A 24,548-nucleotide genomic window follows, 5' to 3' on the forward strand; every position below is an offset into this window, starting at 1 on the left:
TACTGCTGAACCCATCTGATGGCTCGTGGCCCTCTGGAAAGGAAGGCCTGCTCATCAGAGCACAGTCCTGCAGCTGCCTTTCAGCTAGATCTTGTGCTTTCCTGATCCTAACTGAAGAGATGGGCATGCAGAAATGGTACAGTTGAGTTGGTCTAACTGCTCCCTCAAGGCTGGGCCTAGGAAACTCTTCTGGTCAGTCTTTTTCCCAGAGGGCAGAGATGATCAAAGGGGGTCTGCCTAAGGGGATAAAATGCTCAGAGGGAAGACTTATGAATTGGAAAAGATTAATTGGATTATTTAGAGAAAGGATGAGTTTGCAGAAACCTCTGTGAGAGAGAAATGGGTTGAGTGCAGCTGTTAATGTGTTATAAGGACAAGAGCAAAATCAGAGCCCTTCTGGGCTCATCTTTCCCCCAGCTGTAAGCTCTTCAGGAAGATAGTTTTGATCATGCTGCCATTAGTAGATTTCTCTATAGATTATTCATAGCAATCATGTCTGGGGTTCTGCAGGAGAAAAGACCCTAGTAATTAGCGTAAGCTCTTGCTTGGCTTTCCTTGTAAGTCTGGAAACTTGATGGTAGAACAAAAGACCCTCCTGGAAGGGGAAACTGGTGCCCTTCGGTTACGCAATGTACGTGATTTGTATGTGACAGGACAATCCATCATTGTAACTTTGGACTAAATCTAATGTTCCCCTTGATTAATACCAGTGCAACTAAGGTCTGAGTTCAGTCCCTTGTCTCCTGGGATTGCTTTGTAACTTGTTTGTTGATTTAACAATACACACAGGGTCAACAGGGAACGTGCTGTCATTCAGTGAAACAAGAGCCCACCAAGCAGTGCAGCAGAAGGCTGAACAGTTTATGCTTTACAACCAGAAACAGCTTACAAGGGTCTATCCGTCAGCCTATCGGATTGACTCCAGCAACTTCAATCCTTTACCTTACTGGAATGTTGGTTGCCAGTTAGGTAGGTGTTGCATGAATAACTTTACTTTCCACTTCTTGTGTATGTGCTAAGTAAATATCTTACACCTGAGTCTTCTCTTTCAACAGTGGCACTAAACTACCAATCTGAGGGACGTGTGATGCAATTAAATGATGCAAAATTTAGGGTAAACGGCAACTGTGGTTATGTCCTCAAACCTCAGCAGATGTGCAAAGGTAATGTCCCACTATACATTTATTACTGTAAGTGTTAAGCCTTTCAGAAAATGTCTTCACGGTGAAGTTGCCAAGACACAAGAAAGAAAAATAAGAACATATGTAGAATCTTTCATATTTCCATCAATTCATAAGCTTATTTTACTTCAGAATTCATATTTTTTTGTCCTCAAAAAATGATGTCTAACTCTCAGACTGCATAAGTACCAGCCTACAATCTCTTGCTGTTATTATAGATATATTTTAAGGGCTCCATCTTAATATGTGCTTAAAAAAAGAAAAGGGCATCCTAGGATAGCCAACTGCAAGCAAGAACAACAGTGTATGTCGTGGCCCAGGACCAAGTATGCAGGACTTGGTGCAGCTCTCAAGCAAGTCAATGGAATTTTGTTCTCTTTGAAAGGAATTGGTTCAGTCCACAAAACGCTGTTAGAACAGGAGCCAGTGGTTTTCAGTGTCATGCAATCACAATCCTTCCATATTTTGAGGACTTGGGATCTGATTGTGCCCCTGTATCTCTAAGTAATTTTCTTAATGTGGCCATAAGAAGTAGTGGCATTGAAAGGTTCTTGAGAAATGGTAGAGGGAGTTTGGGTACTTGAAGCAGGCATTGCTGCTGCAGGAAGCAGCTTACTCAACCCTAGTTGCTTGTTCTCATTAACATCTGGGCAGCTGTGCAAAAAACATGATCAGAGTGTTGATCTGGGTTATAACTATTGGTTTTTTTGAAGCTACTACTTTACAGAAGAAAGTTGTTGTGGTTTTTTTTTCCAAAGGAGTCTTAATCTTGCAAAACTTTACTATTAGAGAGGTCCTCTGTCTTGTAATCATGTAAACAAGGGGTGCTCAGCTCAGTAAAGGTTGTAAGAAAGTGGAATGGAATTTTAAAATTCATTAACAGCTGCTCTATACTCTGTAAGCTACTTGCTTATGACTGAATTTTTTGCTATATGTATGCATCTTGGGGGGTGATATTTAATCTGTGTATCTTTTTCCTTACGCTTTTCATTCCTTGCCATCTTTTAGGCACATTCAACCCCTACTCTGCTGATCCACTTCCTGCCAGTCCTAAAAAGCAGCTTATTCTGAAAATCATCAGTGGACAGCAGCTACCTAAGCCTCCTGACTCAATGTTAGGAGACAGAGGAGAGGTAAGATACTCTAATACCAACAAATGCTTCCTCCTTGTTTAAACACACCAATAAATTTCAGATATTGTCAAGCTTTTGGTCACTAAATACTACATTTTCCCACAGAGTCTGTATCCTGCAGATGATGTTTAAGAACTAATTTGTTTCGTATTTTGAGGGCGACTTTGCTTTTTTGAAAATTAGTCGTAGCTGGCCATAGCTCTTGAGACTACAAACTATACAACAACTTACACTTCATGAAGCTGTTTCCCATGGTTGTGCTGCTTGAAAATTCATGTGAATCAAAGGCTTTTGAATTCTCGTATGAATTTAAATTAACTCTCTGCATGAATTTCTTTATAAATTGACCTTCACTTGTATCATTGGCTTGCTTTTAAAATACTTTGTTTTTTAAAAATAGATAATAGATCCCTTTGTTGAGGTGGAAATTATTGGGTTACCTGTTGACTGCTGTAAAGATCAAACCAGGGTGGTTGACGACAATGGTAAGATAATTTAGCTGATTTCCTCCTCTTAGAGTAAAATATTAAGTAATCATAAATGATTCAGTGTCTGTTATTACTTTCTAAATTGCAAAGCTTCTTACCTGATGAAATCAAATGATTGTATTTTAACAAATTAATTCTGCTTTCTAGACGGAATTTCTGGTGTAGGGAGACAGACAAGCAAGAGGTAAAGGACAAGAACTGTTGAACACAATATCTTTCTCCTGGATTGTTCTTAAATCTCCTTTATGCAGAAGTTCCAAATATTTATTTATGTAAAATTACATGTATAACTTCAAATGAAAGGAAAACAAATCATGCCCTAGGCAGTTTCACTGCCACCTCAGCCTTCACAGGAAAGAGATGAATAACAGAGTGGGATAGTCTGTTGCAGCAGGAGAGGTGGCCATCAGTTCTCATAGGAAGCTGCAAAACCACGGGGGAAAAAGGAATTGGTTCCTATTTGTTTTGGTCTGTCTTTAGCCTACCATAGTTTTGCAAAACAAGATCTTGCCTTGGTATCCCTGCCAGCTACCCAACCAGAACCACTTTTTTTGTAAAAGCGGTCCAACAGACAGATCTCTCACTTTTAATTACTTACATAATGGAGGTTGAGAGCATCTAGATCTAGATGAGCAGTAAGTAATGAGTATTCATTTGTGTATGTGGTCTGCTTGTTTCTTATGCCTCTTGCTATGCATCGTGAAAATTGAGGCTAGTGCTTGCTATGGACTTGTTTCCCAAAATTTCTGTTTGTTTTACAGGGTTTAATCCTGTTTGGGAGGAAACACTCACTTTTACCATCCACATGCCTGAAATAGCTTTGGTGCGATTTCTTGTTTGGGACCATGACCCTATTGGACGAGACTTTGTTGGACAAAGAACTCTGGCCTTTAGCAGTCTTGTGCCTGGTTAGTCCCACTTGTTTTCCTTTCCTTGAGATCTAACTGAAGAACAAACACCTTTGAACTTCAAGTTGAAGATGAGGTTATCAACATAGGATATATGCTTATATTTCTGAGACTTCATGTATGAGCTTGGACAATTCTCCTGGTATCTTAGGGTGGTATATTCACCATTACTTGAAGGAGTTTGGGTGTCTGTGCTTTTGGAAATTGCTACTGGTGTCTTATTTATAACTTGGAGGCAGTTTGTGCTGTGGGGCTTGGAAAACCAGTGCGAATATAAGATAAGTTTTACTAAAGGCGTAAGGTGGATTACTGTATATGTTTCACTTTTATAGACAGTCATTGCCAATTGTGCATAAAATGAAAACTGTTGATTTGTGGTACAATATTTTTGCTTCACTAGGTTATCGTCATGTGTATTTAGAAGGACTGACAGAAGCATCCATATTTGTTCATATAACCATTAATGAGATCTATGGAAAGGTAGGTATATCTGGAAATTTATATCTCATGACTTTTTTCTTTTTTTGCTTTAATTCTTCTGATAAAAGTGGATTTAAATATACCACAGAACCTCACAGGACTTGTGTGGTTTCTAAATGATTCCGATAGCTTAGGTTCATGGCATTTTGTACATTGGATTAGCAGTACCTAGCTCTCTGGCAGTGATCAGTAATAAAGTTTAAACAAATTACACAGCAATGAAAAAGCACAATGTCTGATTCTCCTTTGCCCTCAACTTGATGTCTTCATTTATACTTGTATCTGTACAGGTTCTACATACACTGCTAAGCATCGGCATGCTCAAGGAAGCAAACAGCAATTGCTTGTTCATAGTGTTTTCTCTGAGGAGCACTGAGCCAGGGCACCCGTTCACAGCACACCCATGTCCAGTAAAACACTTGGCTCTCTCCAGCTGCGATAGCCCAGTAACAGCGCAGACACACTTCTGTCGGAGTGCTCAGGAAGCAGAAGGGTGTAGCTCCTAGCGTGTGTGGGGATTCCTTGCAGGTGATTAGCAAGGAAAGCATAACATACTGTTATTCTAGTCTTAGCATGCATGTACTTATGAATGTTCCTACTGTTAGCACCTAATAATTATCATGTCTAGATACAGTAAGTACACTTCTTCGGTGTGTTAAACTAAATTTATTTTAGACATAAATGTTGAGAACTGAAACTGCACCAGAACGTGGTATTTGACAAGCTATTTTTAGAAGCTAATTTAAGCTTTAAATCTTTTAGGTTTCAGTGCATACATCTTGCTTTTCTGCACGATTACTAATTTTAAAATGTTTTTAAAATGGAAGTAAAAGCACAGTGCTTTTTCTCTGCATTTCTGCTTCAACTGCTTTCATGAGCAGTTTACAAGAGCTTATTGGAGATAACTAGCACAAAGAAAATAAGGCCATATTCAACAGGATGCTAAAATAAAATAGCCCTTTGTAGTGATTTAAGAAAAAAGAAAAACAAACACACCAAAAACCACAAACGAAAAACCCCCACCTTTATGAAGGGGGTTGAAAAGAACAGTTAGTCCTCAATCTTTCTCCCTTCTGGGAGTAGATGCAGAGAACGTCATGTCAAATATGTAAAACCACAGTTCTGCGAGCACCCAAGGAAAGCTCAGTGGAACAGAGGTGGAAAATAACAGACAAGGCCTAGGGGCTGAGATTTGGTATAGTCCAGATCCTCACTTAACTCCACTACCTTTATCCTCGCTGATCCTATTAGATCACTGAATGATCTAATGATGGCTCTGTAAACCACTTAGATATCTGTCTCAGTCTTGGCATCCTTGTCTCAGTGCAGGGACCAATGTTCCAATGTGCTCATCTGCTCTTGCCTCCGCAAGTGTTCCTCCCACCAGGGAGGACAGCGGCCAGGCAGTGGAGGGAACAGCACTGACCATACCAGACCTGTGCATGTTCTGTGTGCAAAGAGAAGCTTTTACTATTCAAGGTAGACTTTGTTATTCCTAAATCAGTGTAAAAAGAAAAGCAGTACTAAACGGCTTGGAATGCATCTCCAGTATCTACTCAGATCTGTACACATCTGGGTACATGTGTGAAATCACATACAGTTTTGGTGCTAGTCTGTAGGGGAGCCTGTTTGGCTGTTGCTCTTGGCTCACGTGCTCTTCAAAGAAGAACTATACTCAAGAAAAATAGTAAAGAGTAGCTTCATAGGGAAGACAAAAGCTGAGGGGGAGGACCCATTGAGATTTGATCTCTGTATCACTTAGTCTATTCATCTAATGCTTGCCTTAATGATGGGCTGTATGATTGTTTCTAATGCAGAAACAAAGGCTGAATGCACATTTGCATCCTTGTAAATGAGGATATCTGGTCAAGTTTCTGAGAGAGACTGACACTGGATGAATAAATAGTTTTAAATTATTTGCTGTAGAGGGGTTATAGCTGATGTACTATTACCTTATTTGCTTGTATCACAATCTTGAAAACATTAGCCAAATGTATTTGCATTTTTTTTGCCTTTCAGTGGAGCCCTTTAATCCTCAATCCCAGTTACACAATATTGCACTTTCTAGGAGCCACAAAGGTAGACTTCATTAGCATGCACTTCGCACTTGCTGGGCACAGATTTTTCAAATGGTTCCTAATCGCATGATCTACAGCTACCAAACTTACATCATTCTTCATTCAGACTCTGAAACATTTGAATATTGCTTTGATGAAGCCCATGCATAAAACTCCAAGTTAATGTGTAGCCTGTCACTGCAGTACACTTCTTACAGTCTTGTCGTCTCTGATTAGGAGACTTTGATCAAGCTTCTCTTGTAATTGTGGCAGGCTGCCATCCTAATGAGGAGAAATACAGACATGCATGAATTCATGGAGACCTATGCTGATAGTTCCTTGGTCAGAATAGATGTGGATTGCTTGGTGTGAATTTTTGCTTTGCTGCGTTTTTAACTCTGTCTTCATCATTCATAAATACTCTGAAAGCAGGCCTTTTCATTGTACTCGTTATATAATAGTATGAACTCATTTGAAACTGTGGTTATTCTTGTCCTTTCAGAATAAGCAGCTGATAGGACTCAGAGGGTTGTTTAACAAGAACCCTAAGCACAATTCTGCTGAAACCAGCGGGCACTATGTACGGAAGCGATCTATTGGTGATCGAATTCTCCGGCGCACAGCCAGTGCACCAGCAAAAGGTAGAAAGAAAAGTAAGATGGGTTTTCTGGAAGCTACTGAAATTAAAGACAGTGCATCTGAACCAATAGACTTGAAAGACAAAGAAGGAGTTGTAAGGCGTACAAGCCGGAGTTTGCAAGCACGTCCTGCTTCTATGCCCGTGGACAAATATCTTCTTGTAGGACTGCCATGCCCAGAAGATGAAACTGCCCAAGATGCCAAAGGAAAAGAAAACACATCTGGTAAGATGCTTCCAAAATTACTTTTGAATGTAGTAAGCTGAAATAGTCTATTAAAAGGCTTAGTTCTGCAGTCCCTATGCAAATAGTTTTATTCATCTCAAATAAGAATTACTGGGCAAAATTACATATGCTTAAGTTTGCAGTATTTTAACAGCTCCTTAAACTCTTTGATAAGTGACACCCTGGAAAGCTGTCTACACGCCAAACTAGGCAAATGAATTACAATAATTTCTGGAAGTGCTCTTAAAAGGACATTTGCCAAATTTCTTTCTGTAATTTAAGAACCAACCTTCAGTTACGCTTCATCAATTTCTGGTTTGCTACTGTCCATTTACTTATGAAAACAGAGCTGCTGGCATGGTGGGTTTTCTCTCCCCATTTTCAAGGAGGAAGAACAGCATGCAGCGTATGTTTTTGGAAATAGTGTGTGTAAAGACTAACGCAGACTTTCAGATAGATGTAAAAGGCGTAAAAGTAGGTCAAATTTTGTATCCAGCAATCTTGATATTCTTCTCTTAACCTAGGTTACTTAATTTGATTGATTTATATGGAAAGCATGTGTTAGGATAAAACCTTCATCTTATATTATTGATACACAATACAATTTAATTCTTAAAATAGCTTTTTTCTAAGTGTATTCAGCAATAATATTCCTGGTTTTGAAATCCAGTTATTCCCATGACTACAGCAAGGTTAGTGCTTGACCTGCCTAATATTTGATTTACTGGAATATTTAAATAAGTCTAGGAAGCTTTGAATACAATGGCTGTAATTCATTAGACTTGCTGTCTCCACTCTGAGCTTGTCCCTAGTCTAGGGTGTCTATACTGCTTTTTGGGGCTGTTTTTTTGTTTGATTGGGAAGAGCGTGTGTGCTCGTACGGGCTGTCCCCACGAGGCTGCAGGGCTAGCCGGATCCTCAGCTTCTCGTCAGTTCTGACAGCGCAGCGTTTCTGCAGTTAGTCCTGCAGGGCTCTTCCTCAGCTGGCGCAGGGCAGCCAGCAGCACCGTCTGTCTTCCTTGGTAAGATGCAGAGAGCACACCGAGAGCCTCTCTTGGCTGGAGGGGTGACGGAAATGCTGCTCTGCTCTGGATATTCTCAGCTGCGGAGCAGCAGCTTCCACCAACCACAGGAGCCACCCTAAAATAGGAGAACTACCAGGCACAGATGAGAATGTGTTATTAAGCCGCCTTTGTTCTACTTGCCCATATTAGTGGCTTTGAAGGAACAGATAATCTGGACATCGTCTCGTAAGAAGTTACTTAAGAGAAACAGCAAGCAAAATCAAACCAATTCTTCTTCTACCACCCTGAGAAGAAACTGTAGACAGGAAAAAGAACATTCCTAGTAAAGGAAGTTAACTCTGAAATGATGTATTTTAAATTGAAAGATCCTCTAGATAAGCCTGTGAAGATGATACAGCTCAGCCATTCTTTGCAACAAAGATTCGTAGATATTTCTTCCTAAAGATGCTACAGACAAAGACACAAAATTCTTTGAGAAGAAACTTCCACACTTTTTGGAGGTCACAGATATTCACATAACCACCTTTGCAGAAAATACAGGCCCTGGTGAGATGACCTAAAAAGTTGTCACAGGGAATGAATCTTGCCCCTTCTAACTATGAGAGGACTAGATCCTGTCCGTTGGAGTTTCTGTAGGCCTTGCTCTGTAACCCATATGGAGGAGGACTGGCCACCTTAGACATAAAGAAATGAGACATGAAGAAGATGAAATTCCAGATGGAGTCCTCTCCTGTCCTCGAGGGACCTTCTCCCTTCTCTGTGCTGCAGGGCCATACATGGCTTAGTGGTGGACATAAAGAAAAGCAACTCTGGCCCCTTTTTTTTTTTTGTGGAAGCACTTACCTTGAATCATAGTAAGAAAAGGTACAATGCAGCCTTGTGCACATACAGGAATAGGCTTGGATATTCTCAGAAAGTAAGTTCAGTCCAAATATTTCAGATTGGGAGGTGGCTTCACCCTCAGGGATTTACTAGTCAGATGAAGTGTTTGTTTTTGCAGGATGCCGTGAATAATGGAAAGGGCTAGCTGTCCAACAGAGATCTTTCTTGCTAAAATACTACAGCTGAACATACCTCTACTGTCTCAGTTGGAATTATGCCAACTGGACAGCGTGCTGTGCATTTTCTCCTCTGTTCTTTATAGAAAAAAAAAAATCTACAAATCAAAGAAATGTACATCTCTTCCATCCTTACGTAGGAACACTGGAAAGCTTGGGGAACTTTTGAGATTTTTGAAGATCAGCCTTTAATGTCATGTTCGTTAAAAATAGCTCTTACTGTACCACAGGTGGGTTCAGTCACTGTTAATGAATGATCAGGGCTTGTCTTGTTTCTTCCTAGGGTACCTGATTTCTAGTGAATGTTAGAAACAGTGTATATTATGCTAAGCTTACTTCTGTAGTCCTTGCTTAATTAAAAGCTCCAAAGGAGTAAGTCATGGAGCTCGGATTTGGCATATAAAAACAAGTAAGAAGATTTGGTGCAGGAAATATCTAACGCGTATTTTTCATGGAATTCAAAATCTTGCTGTCTTATGAATACAATATGCTGGTAGAAGATCAAAAATCCTTAAATTGTAACGTTACAATAACTGCGTGTAAAAAAAACCCACTGTCTGGAGTCCATCTACTTGATGCTTTTTACTCAGCTCTTTTAAGCATGCATCTTGTTTCACAGTATTATGTTTTTTTTTAACAGAGCTGTTTTGTTCTGTCTTTATTGCCATGCTTCTTTATAGTACAAATCTGAATAGGAACACAGCTGAAGGTAATGCCATGTGCAAGCTATAATATGGTACCTCATTAACATTATTTGCAACAAATATTACATCACGTGCTTGATGTAATAGACATTCAAAGGAAGTTTCAATGAAGTGCCTGCAGTTGTATTTTTCCATTTATTCATATCACACGGATAATTTGTACTAAACCTGCACAACCCCATAATTAAGTTCTGTCACAACTGTACCTAATTTTGCATTCTCCATTTGTCTGTCTAAGGACAAAATAGTTGTTAATAAACAGAGCAGAATATTGTATGCAACTAATATGTTTCTTATTTAATTTAGCCAACAGTGATGACAATACAAATGAAAAGGAAACAAACTTGAAAGAATCTGTTTTTACACGTTCTGAGAAAACAGCAAATACTTCACATTTGGCATCTCAATTTAAGAAGGAGAATGACCAGAAGGAGACCACAGTTGACTCTTTAGTACCACCTCTACAGGAGCAACCTGAAAATTTAGTTTTTACAAGTGGCATAGCTGAAACAAATCACCTCATAGACTATCAGGAAAACAATCTTTCTGATGAAACTGTCCCTCTAGTGCAGGGCTCTGATTTTGAAATTTCCACGGAAAAAACAAATGACAAAAACTGTGCAGACAATAAAAAGGAAGATGACACAAAAGGGTCTAAGGAGGGGGAAATAACTCTTGTGGGGACTTCCTGTTCTCAAAAAGTAGGGATGGAAAATCACAAATATGACATCATCAAGAAAAGCACTGCAGCACCTCTTTCTTTGACAGATATTTCTTCTACCGTTTGCTCTGATAGTCCTGATTTGCACTCCGCTTTAACCATGCAAGACAGTGACATTTCTCGCCTTATAGATGAAGTTTCTTTAGCGAATGAGAGTGAGATGGATAGTGCTGTCTCAGCTCTGATTGGACAGTTTGATGTCACAGATGACCAAACTAATCTTACTGCGGTCTCCAGCCTCCATGGCGCTAGCAGCCAGACCTTCAGTGTGATGGCTACGCACCCACACATGCTTACTGCGGATCTTAGCAGCCCCTGTAAGTACAACTTTACTACCACAAAATCCATCAAATCCCCTTTATTCTCAACTCCAGATACTACCGTGTTCTCCAGTCCTGAGACTGCAGAGTATTCTGTGTACACAATTATCCATGAGGCAACTCTTACACCAACCTCTGAATGTAAGATCCACAGTGAATTAGCTTGCAAGAAAAAGTTAAACAGTATAGAAAATAACTTGCCTAGCTGTCCTTGTCCTTCACCTCTCTCTTTGCGAAATGCAAATCCCAAAAGAAAATGTGAAACAAGCTGGGAAGCCCCCGAATCTGCCAGTTCTTTTGCTTCCAACAGCCTCATCTTTGCAGAGACGCTTGTTGACCCTCCCACCAGTGAAAATTCAGAAAGCAGTAGTCTTGTAGAAGTAGATGGGGATTCTCAAGATCTCTTGGTAACTGCATGCGAGTACAGAAGGGAAGACATGAGCCAGTTGGCTTCCCCTTTGAAACTGAGGCAAAAGCAGGACACTGGGCATGGTGGTGAGAGGACCTGTGCTGCTGCCCTGGACTGCTCAGATAACTTCAGAACTGCAGGGAGTCAGTTCCCTTTTCCAATGTGTGAAAATGTTGGCTTTTTGTATCATCATCGTTCAGATAAGCAGAAAAATGTAATGTGTACCTCCGAGACATCCCAGCTCAACATACGCTCACCAGTGCTCAAAAATGCTTTGGCTTTCCCGCCTCCTTCAGCCATCAAGCAGACTAGCCCTTGCAAATCCAAGAGTCTTGGTGACTTGACATCAGAAGATATTTCCTGCAATTTTGAAAGTAAGTATCAATACATAAGTAGAAGCTTTATCTCATCAGGCATGAGAGACAAGAAGCTTGCTGCTATGAAGAATATGAGACCACATTCTACGGATGCTCTGACGGAACAGCTGAGGAAGCTGGTGTCCCTGGACCAGGAGGACAGCCACCAAACACTGTACTCCAGGCAGATTGATGAAGACTGCCCAAAGGCACTGGTCAGAAAACTCTCGTCTAGAAGCCAGAGCAGAGTGCGGAATATAGCTAGCCGTGCCAAGGAGAGGCAGGAGGCCGCCAGCAAGCAAAAATCTTCTAACACAAGTAGCATAGCAGGTGTCGTCCTTCGGAACAAGCCCTCAGCATCTCCTCATGTTATCAACAGGCATTCGACAGGCTCGTACATAGCTAGGTACCTGAATGGCTTCCCTGGGGAGGACGTGGAGGGCCGAGGAATACCGGAGGGTGCGTGCACTGCTTTGCACTACGGCTGTAGCGACCAGTTGTGTACACGTGATGCTGTTCTGCAGCTGGAACAGGGTAGTGATGATAAGCCTGAAATTTATTTCCTGCTGAGACTGTAGATTGTATAAATGTACATCTTCAATGTTTACAAACTATTTCATTGAAATGAAGGATTTTTAGCAAGAAATACTGTTTTGAGGGTTTAAATTAATTATTTAGAAATGCAATTTCATGTTAGTGATTCAGTCATGATTTAATGTGCCCTTCCCTGTCAGAGCTTATGTAAATAGAAACCATGTTCCATCCTTACGTATGTATTACTTTGATTTAGAAATTATGAAGTGAAGTAATCTGGGGACTGTTTGCATGCAGTAAGCATTTGTAGCATTTTGTATTTGTAATGCATGTCATTTTTAAGTCGAGCACATCTGTGCTCAAAAGCCTAACATCGCAATGAATACAATAGTATTCTGTTTTCCTGATATCCTATCCTGCTGTTTGGAAAAACATTTTTAGCGATCACTTTTGGCCTTTCATGTGAATTCTGCTAAGCATAGTGCTTTCTGTTATTGGTAACGTCCACGGGGTTAGACTGCTGAACTAGGACTCATTCTGCCCAACAAGCAGCAGTCTCAGAATGAGACCCTTCATTAGCATCACTGTTTTCACTCTGACTTTACTTAATTGTTAATATTAATTTTACATGTTTCCATGTATGAACTATGATTCTACAGCAAACAATTTGTAGAATTAGGGTTAGTCCAAATTTGTGAGTAATGTGTAGATTTGTCTTCTGCGCTCTATGAAGTATAATAACAGTTGTCTTCCTTTTTGGTTACAGGACAGAGGAATGTGGGAATAATTCTGCATTTATGAGTGGAAAACACTTAATTTCTGCATATTTTGTTATGTATTTTTGCTATTGGTTGTGTGTGTAGTAGCTTCAGTACAGTAGCAGATCTGTTTTCTGTATATTTGTAATTTTATTGCTAAATTGTTGACAGTCAGTGGAATATTTAAAGCTGACATGGTAGAGTAACTATTTTGACTGTCCATTTTCTTTTTTTTTTTTTTTTTTTCTATGAATGCTGAAAGTGAATCGAGTGAGTAATCTCAAACACTGGAAGCTTCCCTGTAGGGAACAACATAGCTTTATCTTGGTTTTAAGATATTTTTTGCCTTTGCTGTAAGTTTTTTCTTATATATAAAAAATGTACCTTTTACCTCTTTCTTTTGTAATGCAGAGCATTATTATTCTTGAAAACATCATTAAAATAGATTTTTAAGCACTTGGTTACATGTTTGCTGACACTGTAGCAAATACAATTATGCTTAAACTAACAGTAGTTAGTGATTGCAGATATCTGTCTTGTCATGAGCTTGCAATAACGTATTAGGGAAAAAATTCTGTCATTTCACATGATGGTAATGGTTCTTAGCTAGAAATCTGCAGCTGAGCTCTTTCTCTTCTGGTTAGGAAGCCATGTTTATTGAATATGTCTAACTCCCTGCATATTCCCATTTTGTTCCATCAAGAGTCTAACAGATGCAACTGGCTGTTGTTTCAATCCCTTGGGAGAGAGCAGTGTATTTTCTAAATAAAAAGCATTTTTCTGTGGAGGAACAGAACCAGATACTGGATTAATCCCTTAAGCTTTGGACCTGAATTTCTATGTCAGTACTTGTGATACAATTTGGAAGGTGCAATTGAAGCCATCTCTAACTTCAGGGAAATTCAGAAGCTCTGTGCCTTGCAGTGTTGGAGCATGGGCCAGTACTTCTTGAGAGAGAGAGATGGCTTCAACTTCTGACTTGCCTGTAGCTTGTCTGTTGTGGTAGTTTAGAGACTGTTTCCAAGTGAAAGAGGCGATGTGTGCAGGCTGTGATCTGCTCTGCTGAATGCTGCGTGCCACAGATGCTCACACACTGTATTCGGATACATTTATTTGTATTAGTAGAACCTATACATTATTTAGAGATAGCTGCCATTAAAAGTGCCTTGTAATTAAGCAAATGATACAATCTCCATCATAGGAGACAAAGGTTCTTGGCTTGAAGGTTGTTTCTAGCTTTAATTGGAATTAATTTAGAAAAATCGTATGGTGTGTGCAGGACGTCAGAATAGATTATTACAGTGGTCTCTCATATCTTAATCTCTTATAGCTTTCTCTTAATTTTAGAAGTTACTTCAGACAGGGACAGTTCTTTGTGTGAAAGTGAAATTTGAATAGTGAAACAGGGCAGGATTTCTATAGCGTAGACTCAAGCCAAAGGAAGATCTGGCTCAGTAGTTTTTCCTGTCTCACTGGGCTTATTGTTGTTTTTTCTGCCTCACTGAGATTCAAATTATATTTTGTTCACACAAGTTTCTTTTTGGTGGTGTAGCATTGGGGTGCGTTAAAACCTTCTAACTTCTCAGTGTTGGAATACTCTGAGCCTTGAAGAACTGGAGTCAGAGTATTCAAGATGTTCAAAGGTCGTCTTGTGATCTAGCACAGGTGAGAAGGCAAAGACTACGTATGTCAACTGCCATTAATTTCTGTTCTTGAGTAATCTGTAGGGCAGTTTGTGGGCCTGGACATGGAAAACTGATAAGAAAGACTATTTTAACGTCTGTTTGCAACGGTGATATAAGAGAGAAGTTTTCAGTCTGCAGAACTTTAATTTTGATAGGTTGTATTCAGAAATGGATTTGGTCCTTAAATGTATGTCTTTGGTGTATGAAGAATGCATGAAATCACAAGTGGTGAATATAGGAGCATGAAGATACCTGTGTTACCAGCTACATCCATATAGAGAAGCTTGATGACGTGATGAAGTATTTTGAATATTGGAAGCAAGCATTCGGTATAAAATGTTTGAATTGGAGAGGGGTCTAAGCCAAAGTCAGAGACATTATCTCTTGCTTTTATGTTCACAACTATAAAAGAAAAAAGGATTAGTAGTAAACATAAAGTACTAGAAAGTCAATGGTATTATTTTGCCCATGTAATACATTTGGATTAAATTTAGTATTTTGTATTAAAGCAAGTGCACCAGGTGTCTTTACAAGATAACCATTTGACCATCTCTCTCTTAATTTACTAGAAATGGAGAGCATTTAGACTCTGGAAGGAAGAACTTGAGATCCAGAGGAGCAGAGTCCGTACTACCCTTGCAGAATAGGCAGGTGAAGAATACTCCCCAGGACTGACCTGCCTTCTGTTTTCCTGCCAGCTGGCAAAGGGTCCGGTCCAAGCGCAGTCCTGTTTCTCTTTGTATACCAGGTCAGAAAGTATGTCTAATGCCCAAAGTCTTTGGGACTATTCCTATGCTCGCTGTTAAGTGTCTGGTTAAGGTCTTCACAGAATTAGGAACCGTTCTATCAGCACATGTCAAAGATGCTTGAAACCTCAAGTTAAATTTCTGTTTCTCTTCCAGATGAGAGTGTGTATAACCAACAATTTATCCTTTGCTTAAAACTATCCATATTGCTTCTGAATCTGGAACTTAAAAATAGTAGAAACGTAGGGACAAAAGATGGAACAGAAAGTTAAAGACATTGTTTATCTGATAAACTATAAGCTAGTATTTTTTTGTGTGCTAAGTGGAGGTTAAGATGAATTGGAGATGGGCTGACATCACTCTCCAGTGAAGTCACTTGGTGTAAACCCATTATTTTAAAGGAGATCTGCATTCTGTACCAGGTTATATTCTTACTTCCAATGGATTTTATATCTGTTCAAGACTTCTATTATATCTTCAGTTTTTAGTTTAACTGAGTGAGCTTCATTTTCTTTCATGGAATGGAAAGGATATAAACAAAATTATATTTCTGTGCTGATGAGAACTGTAATTAATGTATAATACCCATCTGTTGCAGACAGTGTCTCATTTCTAAGTACTGGGCCAAACACATCTCTGGTATAACTAAAAGGTCTGATCAGGGGAGCTATACTAGGGATAAATTTGCCTGATTAGATATAAACTGTTTGGCATGTTAAAGCAGCGTGTTTTGGTTAAATACCACCCACTTTTTCTGTGAAATTCTGATCCTTGGCATAAACTTGAAAATACGGCATACTTGGTGCATGTGTGCCTCTGGGAATGGCTGATGCTGCTGTGTGCGCACCAGAAAGCAGCTGTGTGAGAGTGGACAGGCTAACTGATGCTGAGGCCGGGCTCGCTGGCTGCCGCACAAGAGTCCGGGGATCAGTCTAATTCTGTAGCTGCCCATTTCCAGAAGGAAATGGGCAGCCTCTTTGGGATGCTTTTATAAGCCTGGAAGCATGCTGCCAATCCAGCCACTCCAGCGGTGATGTTCCCGTCATGAAGATGGCCTGGCACATCTGAAAACTGCTGATCCTCCCATATCTGGAGGATGATGTGATATCACTGGTAGGTATTAGTAGTATGAGTCCAGAACTGGTGTGATGTGATATAGTCATGGTCTAATGTGGTGATACTCTCAGAATTATAGAAAGCAGTTTGTCTCATTGTGAATTTGTGCTGCAGAAATGATTGCAGTGTCAGAGAAAATGTAACCCGGAGGTAAGATGTTTTATACAGCAGTGCTAAAATGTGATGCTGAATAACAGTTGGAATGGGGCAGTTTTGGAAAACTAAGAATGCTTGCTTCAGTGACCTTGTGTATTGGATAATAAAATGAAGGGACACTGTATCAAGAAATCTAAGCGCTGTCTGACCTCATCTCGGTCTTTAAACCTCTGTGAGCATCTGGTACATAGATTACAAGAAGCATTGTATAGAGCCAGGATTTTTAGATGTATGCATAGAACAGACCAGCAATCTGCAATTCAGACATTCATAAGGCCATTCATTTTTTAGTCCTTCCCCAAAATTAATTAAACCATGTACAGACAAGGCTGCAGCTTTTTGAAAATCCATCTGGTGAAGGTTTTTTTGGTGCAGAATCTGTTGCAAACTTCAACTTATTCCAATGCTGATTACTCTCAGTGCTTAAAAACAAATATTTCTGGTTGATGTTTGTCTATCTTTACTTTCCAGCATGGAATTATGTGCTCTCTGACTGCTCAGTTGAAAGGGCTCTTACCACACAAGTTCCTCTCTCATAAACATGAACTCACAGCCTTCTCTTTGACATCCTACATGGATCCAGGCCCTGAAGTCTCTCTTTTTAAAATATTTTATTCATTCCTGGAGGTCTCCTGTAAAGGTTATAAAGTTTCCAGCACCGTTGAAGAACTTCAGGCACCAGAATCAGTTGTGGCATGTCGGGGCCAGTTATGTCAGTGGCAGGCATGGAGATAACACGATTTGTACTAGATTGTGTTTATGTTTACAATGCGAGGGCATTTAATCTTTTCTGGATGCAATATTGCAGTTGCAGCATCTGTTTAGTGGGTATGTATCATGTCTCCCAATTTTTTTTAATTCTTTAGAGGGTGGAGGTCTATTTTTGTAAATATAACTTGCATTTTTCCCCTTCTGAGATTCATTGAGATGTGTATTTTTCCTTGCAACCATCTTACCTTGGTGTCCATCTCAGAAATATGCTGCTTATTATTTCGCATTCCTCAAATTTTTGTGTCTTCTGCAAACCTTAATCATTACCAATTTAACACTTTTTTTTTTTTTAAGTTACTGATACAGCACAGGGCCAATGTCTTAAGTCTTACAGGACTCCAACACAAATGCTCTTGCTCACCACTGATTCACTGTCTGTAGCTCCATTTGGAGTCTGGCTGCTAACCAGCTTTGTGCTCTTCTAGCAAGTGTCGTAATGATCATGTATCATTCAAGTCTCTTGACAAAAATATCATGAAGCATCTGATTCAATGCTTTATGGAAGACTAAAAACACATCATCATCATCATCATAATCATCACTTTTACCTGTATGGACTGAATGGTTATAATTAATAAAAAACAAGATGTGCAGTGAATCTTGTTGCTTTAATCCCATTTTGTTTGGTACTAATTATGTTACCCTCCTTTAACTCTTTCTAAATATAAATTTCCTTTTTTTTTTTTTTTTTTTTAAATTACTTCCATTACTTTGCTCAATTCTTATATCAGTGTCTTAGGCAAGAGTTATCTCTCTTGTTGCATTTGTTCTTTTAAATATTGGTACATATTAGTTTTATTTCAGCCCTGTGCAACGTTCTGAACAGTTGAAAATTCAGAAATTAACTATTGAGGCATCTCCCTCAGCCAATTATTTTTAAACTCTTGGATGCAAGTGCCTGTTGATTGGAATGTGTTTTCATTTGCTATTTTTTCTGTCATTTTCCCTAATTCTGAACAGAATAATTGATTGCTGGGAACTCTTACAAATAATGACAAGCTTTTGCGTATGTCTATTCCTAAACAATCAATCAAATGGCCAGGGCCAAGATTTCTTTTGTGAAGGAGGGAGCTATAAATAAATTGCATGGATGGCTAAGTGCTGTTGGAAACTTTGGCCATGTTAAGATTACGCATTTGCTGAAAGGGGTGTTATTTATCTCTTTTGCAAAAGAGTGAATGACATTTATGAAAATTAAAAGCCAGTGCGCCAAGAACGATGCAAATAACTCTTTTGATTACATCATACTCTTATTTCAGAAGCTTGTGGAGTTGTGGAGTAACAGAACACAAAAGCAAACAAAGGTATTATTCACTTCAAATTCTTTCTCTTCAAAGAAAAAGAAAGGCTTGTTAACAGATTCCTAACTTCTGTAGTATTTTGTTTCCCATACCTTCAGTAGCAATTGAAAATGGATTATTTTCCTCTATTTTCCTTCTTTTCAAGCTGTCTTTCATCCTAACTGCATGTGAGTATAAATTAGCTGGAAGAAACAATTTGTTTTCTTCACTAAGGATCGGTACTATTCTAGTACGTCTTGCCAAGTATTTTTAAAAGCAAGAATATGTTATGAATGCTGAAGGTGTTTTTACCCTTTCTCATCTAATGCATACATTTATTGCGTAGCAGGAAAAATCAGAAGAGGGGAATAAGCAATTATTTTCGCCTAGTAAAGGCAGGTTGTTCACATCCTGGGTTAGCAGGCCTAAATTACTTTTCTAGTTTATGAAAGAATGCATAAATTAATCTGTTCAAGAATCTGCAGAGAACAGTTAATAGCAGCAAAAATGAGATTGGAATATTACTGTTAATAAACTATATATTTTTTAATTCAAAAGCAAAAAGGGCTCTAGTTACCTTTATGTGATTGTTTACTGGGATATCTACTGTCCCTGCTTTTAAGAGTAGTACAAAATACTGCTAGTGTTGGGGATCCAATTTCACATTCTTCACTCTTGGCAGAGGAGCCTGTGTTCTGATGGAAATGCACTGCAAAGAGGTGAAAAGATCTGCTAGAAAGTTCTTCTGTTTCTTCTATTCATCCTAGGAGACTGAGGAGGTGTTTATTGCCCAGTCAGATTCACCACTGATGTACTGAACAAGAAGTGAAGCAGTAGCCAGAGGAGCAATTTATGTGTGGTCAATGGGACAGGGAAAGCATTCACTTCAGGCATTAGAACACATGAGAAACAGAAGTAAATATGTTGAACAATATTTTGAAAGCATTTGTTTTGTTTTGGCCAGTCATGCTGCATTTCAGCAGTGCTGAGGTGGTGTGACGTGGCTGATACGGTTGATCAGATGAGGTGATAAATCACGCTCATCATTCAGGAGTAACATTTTAGTTCTGTATTTGCAAGATCAGGTTTTGTAAAGTCTGCCTGTACAGCTCTGAGAGGATGGCAAAGCTGCCCAGTGCTCAAGGTGGGGTTGTTGCTGTCCAGAGAAGCCTCAGCTTTTTCAAGATAGTTTAAAAAAACAAAACAAAAAAAAAAAAAACAAAACAAAAAAAAACACCAAAAAAACCCACCAAAAAAAACCCCCCACCAAACAATAACCCAACAGACCCTCAATTTTTCTTCACTTCAGTTCTTGTATCAGCTGCTGCAGTTTCCTACTGTGAGGGGCAAGCATGAGGTGACGTGTGGATGCTGTTTGGATGTGAACGAGCCCAAGGCTGGTTTTGTTGCTCTCCCCTTGCGGAAGGGTGACTGGTCGTTGGTGTGCCTCTTTCTGCCTACGTCCATCACTCTGATTACCGAGAGCTGGTGCTGCAGGGCACTGAGGCTTGCTGCAGAAGCTGCTTCCCTGAGCGTGCCCCATGGCTCTGGGGCACGGTGTGGGCTGTGGGGGGCAAGGCAGGGCATGTGGGGGGCACACCAGCAGCTGAGGAGGTATCCTTACATCCCAGGCTCTGCTGCGTGCCAGAGCCCAGCTTGAGGCAGACCAGGGGCTCAAATGGCAGGTCAGATCTCGGGACTTAGGTACCTACTTTGTCCTCGAGTCTCTTTCCGATCTCACTCTGAACAGGCATCTATGCAAATTTTACTGCGTACAGGACCGTAAATCTTTCTAGTAAGAAACATATTTTGTAGCCTAAAATGTTTTGGTCAGAGAGCTCTCTTCATTAGTTTCCCATTCTCATCTTAAATAAGATTAAGTTGTAAAAGAATAAAACATTTCGTTTTTAAAAAAGCCATAGAAAGAACAGCCAGAATTTCCCCCAGAACCATGTTGGGTCAGTTTTATTCTTGGACCGATGCTCATTTGGATTTGTTTTGATAAGATTTTAATGCTGTTCCTATTTGCAACAGGGAAAACAATGTTCAGGACCCTCAATCCACACGTATGAGACAGTATGGCAAAGTGATTACACTGATTACAGATCTGCTTAGACATGCAGAAGGAGAAATAAATTGAACTTCTATCAGAGATTATCTTTTAAAGTCCTGTGTTGATTGAGACAGAAACAAATGAAAATGGGCAGTGCCTGCTCTGGCCTAGTTCAGCATTGATTTTTTTTTTTTTTTTTTTTAATTGTAAAAAGCCATGGAAATTGAAATTTGTTCTTTAGTATGTGAATTTAGTATCTGGTATAGCTGTGGACCAAACGGGAGAATTTGCAGTCCAGGTACAGCTTACAGCTGAATTGCCTTACCTTCTCTTGCTGTCTGTTCACAAATACTTTCATGCCAGATGTACAAACGTGTATTTGTATGTATAAGAATGGGTCATAGAAGGGAGGGGAAGGAGGGCAGCTGTAGCTATGGCTGTGGCTTTATTAGTCCTTTGCTTAAGGAACAGTTGTTTTTTTTTTTTAATATGTAAACCCTTTGCAGCAGAGACTTGTCTTTATGTATGGCTTGACTCAATCACTGCTGTAGCCCTAATAGTATTGCTAGCGCCCAGATCCAGCCTGAGGAGTATGGTCAGCCTCTTCTGCAAGTGGAGTTGCATGGATTGAATGCCTGCCTTTGCTGCTTTTGTTTAGGTATATGCGTGTACAGCGAAGACATAGGGGTAAGGAATAGTGAAAATGATCTAAGGGAGTTTGAGATTCTGAATTGACTAAATTTGTACAAGTTGCTTTGCTGAGCACTTGCAAATAGAGATAAATCCTCTTTTTCCTGGTGGTGGCAATTAAAAGCAATGTGAACTTCCATTTCAGACTTTATAATGACATGGGAATAGTTCCTTCATATTCACAACAGTAAGATCTAATCCTGGCACGCAGGGAACATGGCCGTGTACAAAATGACACCACGAGTGGGAACTCTGGTGTCTAACAGCCCAAAACTTTGGGTCTAGGTCAATGCAAGGGTCTGGAACATCCCTGTACTCCATGAGTGGTGTGACATGCTTCCCGGAGGATGCACCACTGATGGTCAAGGGCACCTTGCTGGTTCCCACTTGCACTGTGCGGTGGTACAAGAGAGCAGAAGGTTTCAGGAGGAAAGCCCCCCAACACGGACAAAATATGCATACAGCATGGCATGGGACTTTGTTTCCCTGTTATGACCAGTGCTAGAGATAAAGCACTGAATTAGATCTGCTTCATCACCTTTGTGTGATAGTTATTTCCCTGAAGCTCTGTTGTTCCTGATTCATGCAATGCTCTGTAATGGCATTAGTTGGATGGTTAATTTAAGTACATCTGGATATCGACTTAAATTTGTCAGTAAAGTCAGACAGTATTTATGCGATCCCGTTTTAAGGAACAATAGTCTTAAGGAAGCACATTTTTTAAGGGAAACAGATGTCTTGAAGCAGATGATTAATTCATGCTTAGTTTTCAAGCGCTCATTTGACTTATAGGCTTTTTAAAGTGGATTCATTCTTTTAATTTAGTGCTTCACATCTTCAACATTTATAGTCAAAATCTTAGTTAAAGATGTATTAGTCTAAAGTGACACAAGTTCAGTGGAGAAGTTCTGCTGAAAATTGACAGTGCTGAGAAAACAGAATATAGAGAGTTGCAGAGTGTCTGCAAGTCATGTTAATTTGAGTTTATTTTCAGCACTACTAATATTTTTTTTCAGTAAAATGGAGATTTAGTTGCATCCGAGTGGATCCTCTTGCCGGGGAGAGCTCAGCAGAATGAGAGAATACAATCAAGTGCTAAATTTGGGTTCTTTAAGTCAGTGCGGAGCCGGGGTGTAACTACTGAACTTGATGGAGCTTCCCCAGTTGTATGCTAGGATAGGAGTCTGTTCCTTGACTACTGAACCAGAGTCAGTCCAATTAAAGCCGTTCAGAAGGCTTACACTAGAGATGGAAGTTTGATTTAAAACATGTTTCAGGTTTCTTGTACTTTTCCATATCTGATCTTCAAATAGAGGTGATGCTGAGTAAGGCAGATGGTAATTAATACCCTTGTATTTATTTTGTCTTGGGACTAAGATGTTAAATGTATGCCTAGCCTTCTTGAGGGTGCATGTGCTGTTTTGAATTAATTTAAATAAATAGTAGTGATATTGACCTGTGTGGTGGATTGACCCTGGCTGAATGCCAGGTGCCCACCAAAGCCGCTCTATCACTGCCCTCCTCAGCTGGACAGGGGAGAGAAAATATAACGAAAGGCTCGTGGGTCAAGATAAGGACAGGGAGAGATCACTCACCAATTACCATCACGGGCAAAACAGACTCAACATGGGGAAATCGGTTTAATATATTACCAATCAAATCAGAGTGAGGTAATGAAAAAATAAAAACTAAATCTTAAAAGTCCTCAAGGGGAGGACTCCTCACACTCTTTCCCTGCTCCAGCGTGGGGTCCTTCCCACGGGAGACAGCCCTTCACGAACTTCTCCATCATGGGTCCTTCCCATGCGCTGTAGTTCTTCATGAACTGCTCCAGCCTGGGCTCCTCTCTCCACGGGACCACAGGTCCTGCCCAGAACCTGTTCCAGCGTGGGCTTCCCACGGGGTCACAGCCTCCTTTGGGCATCCCCCTGCTCTGGTGTGGGGTCTTCCATGGGTCCTCCATCCCCCCAAAACCTTGCCATGCAAACCCAATACAACCTGCACTCTCACTTTCTTCCTGTAACTTGAGTGGGAACTTAGTTATGCATAGCATTTGCATAAAATGAGGCTTTTGCATTAATCAGCTGCATTCCTAATCCTGGAAGATAATCATTACAATTTTCTGTTTTGATCTGTGTAGTCAGTGGGTAAATGTTCAGCCCACTTGGATGCGTATTGCCCTCTGGAGGTGACTCTTCAGTCTCTGGCTGTATACACAGGCTGCACAAGGAGACTGTTAATAATTGGGTACTCATTGGCTTTCTAAAGCTGGAGTGCAGAGCTGGTAGTTGCAGTGCTGACTTAGTCCTGCACACACACACAAAGTGCCCAGTGTTTGAGGGTATTTATGAAGTATGAGCAGAGAGAACCTGTTGTCATGTTATCTCACCAGATGAAGACATATAATGCCACGAGAAAGTGTCTGCTGTTCTCCAGAGATCTTGTCCTCAACTAGAAAGGTTGAAGCGAACACAGGGAATCTGCTGATGGAATAAAAAAACAAATCTGAGAGCAGTCTGGGATAAGGCTGCCAGCATCCTTCAAGGGGTAAAGGGGACAAAGACAAAAATGCCTTGGGGCCATATAAGTAAAGCCAGACTGCTGTATTGATTTACCCCATGTTTGAGTTGTGGGAACACTGGAGCCATGAGACCTTTGTTGCAGTGGGATCCTTCCCCATCCACAACTGTGCAAGAGAAGGTTGCAGAGGAATTAATCTTTCTGGATTTCTGTGAAGCCAATATGCATTTTCATGAGATAAAACAAGATTTACTCATTAATATAGTTTTTAATTTGAAAGATAAATCCTCAGCGGTCTCCTTTGCCTCTGGTCTCCATGCTCTGTGTCTCTGTGCCAAGCACAGTACCGAGCCAGCTTTGCAGCAGGAACACTGCTAGACTTAACAGCAGGAGTGAAGGGAGAAGGCCCGATGCACACGTGTCCAGTAAATTGTCCCTTTTATTTCCTTGCTGAAAAGCACTTCTTTTTTTACTCAAAAGATGTGAAAGTGTGTGTTTCTTTTGCCAGTAATTCAAGTTCATACATTATCAGGCCA

At 40.0% G+C, this 24,548-nt stretch overlaps 1 protein-coding gene across 1 annotated transcript in view; it reads left to right on the forward strand.

Annotated features, from left to right (window-relative positions):
- Nucleotides 1-13,275, forward strand: part of PLCH1 (phospholipase C eta 1) — an 85,848-nt gene extending 72,573 nt beyond the window's left edge. Inside the window, exons 16-23 of the mRNA XM_087739172.1 lie at nucleotides 790-969; nucleotides 1,056-1,163; nucleotides 2,190-2,314; nucleotides 2,715-2,799; nucleotides 3,564-3,710; nucleotides 4,111-4,190; nucleotides 6,750-7,110; nucleotides 10,204-13,275. Coding sequence (XP_087595298.1) covers nucleotides 790-969; nucleotides 1,056-1,163; nucleotides 2,190-2,314; nucleotides 2,715-2,799; nucleotides 3,564-3,710; nucleotides 4,111-4,190; nucleotides 6,750-7,110; nucleotides 10,204-12,281 — 3,164 coding nt within the window. The 3' untranslated portion in view covers nucleotides 12,282-13,275. The remainder of the gene's footprint in view (nucleotides 1-789; nucleotides 970-1,055; nucleotides 1,164-2,189; nucleotides 2,315-2,714; nucleotides 2,800-3,563; nucleotides 3,711-4,110; nucleotides 4,191-6,749; nucleotides 7,111-10,203) is intronic.
- The last annotated feature ends 11,273 nt before the right edge of the window (nucleotides 13,276-24,548 follow it).

The sequence above is a fragment of the Nipponia nippon genome, unplaced genomic scaffold, assembly GCF_047370975.1.
Source record: "Nipponia nippon isolate SJK-2023a ecotype South Korea unplaced genomic scaffold, ASM4737097v1 scaffold_7, whole genome shotgun sequence".
Taxonomy (NCBI): domain Eukaryota; kingdom Metazoa; phylum Chordata; class Aves; order Pelecaniformes; family Threskiornithidae; genus Nipponia; species Nipponia nippon.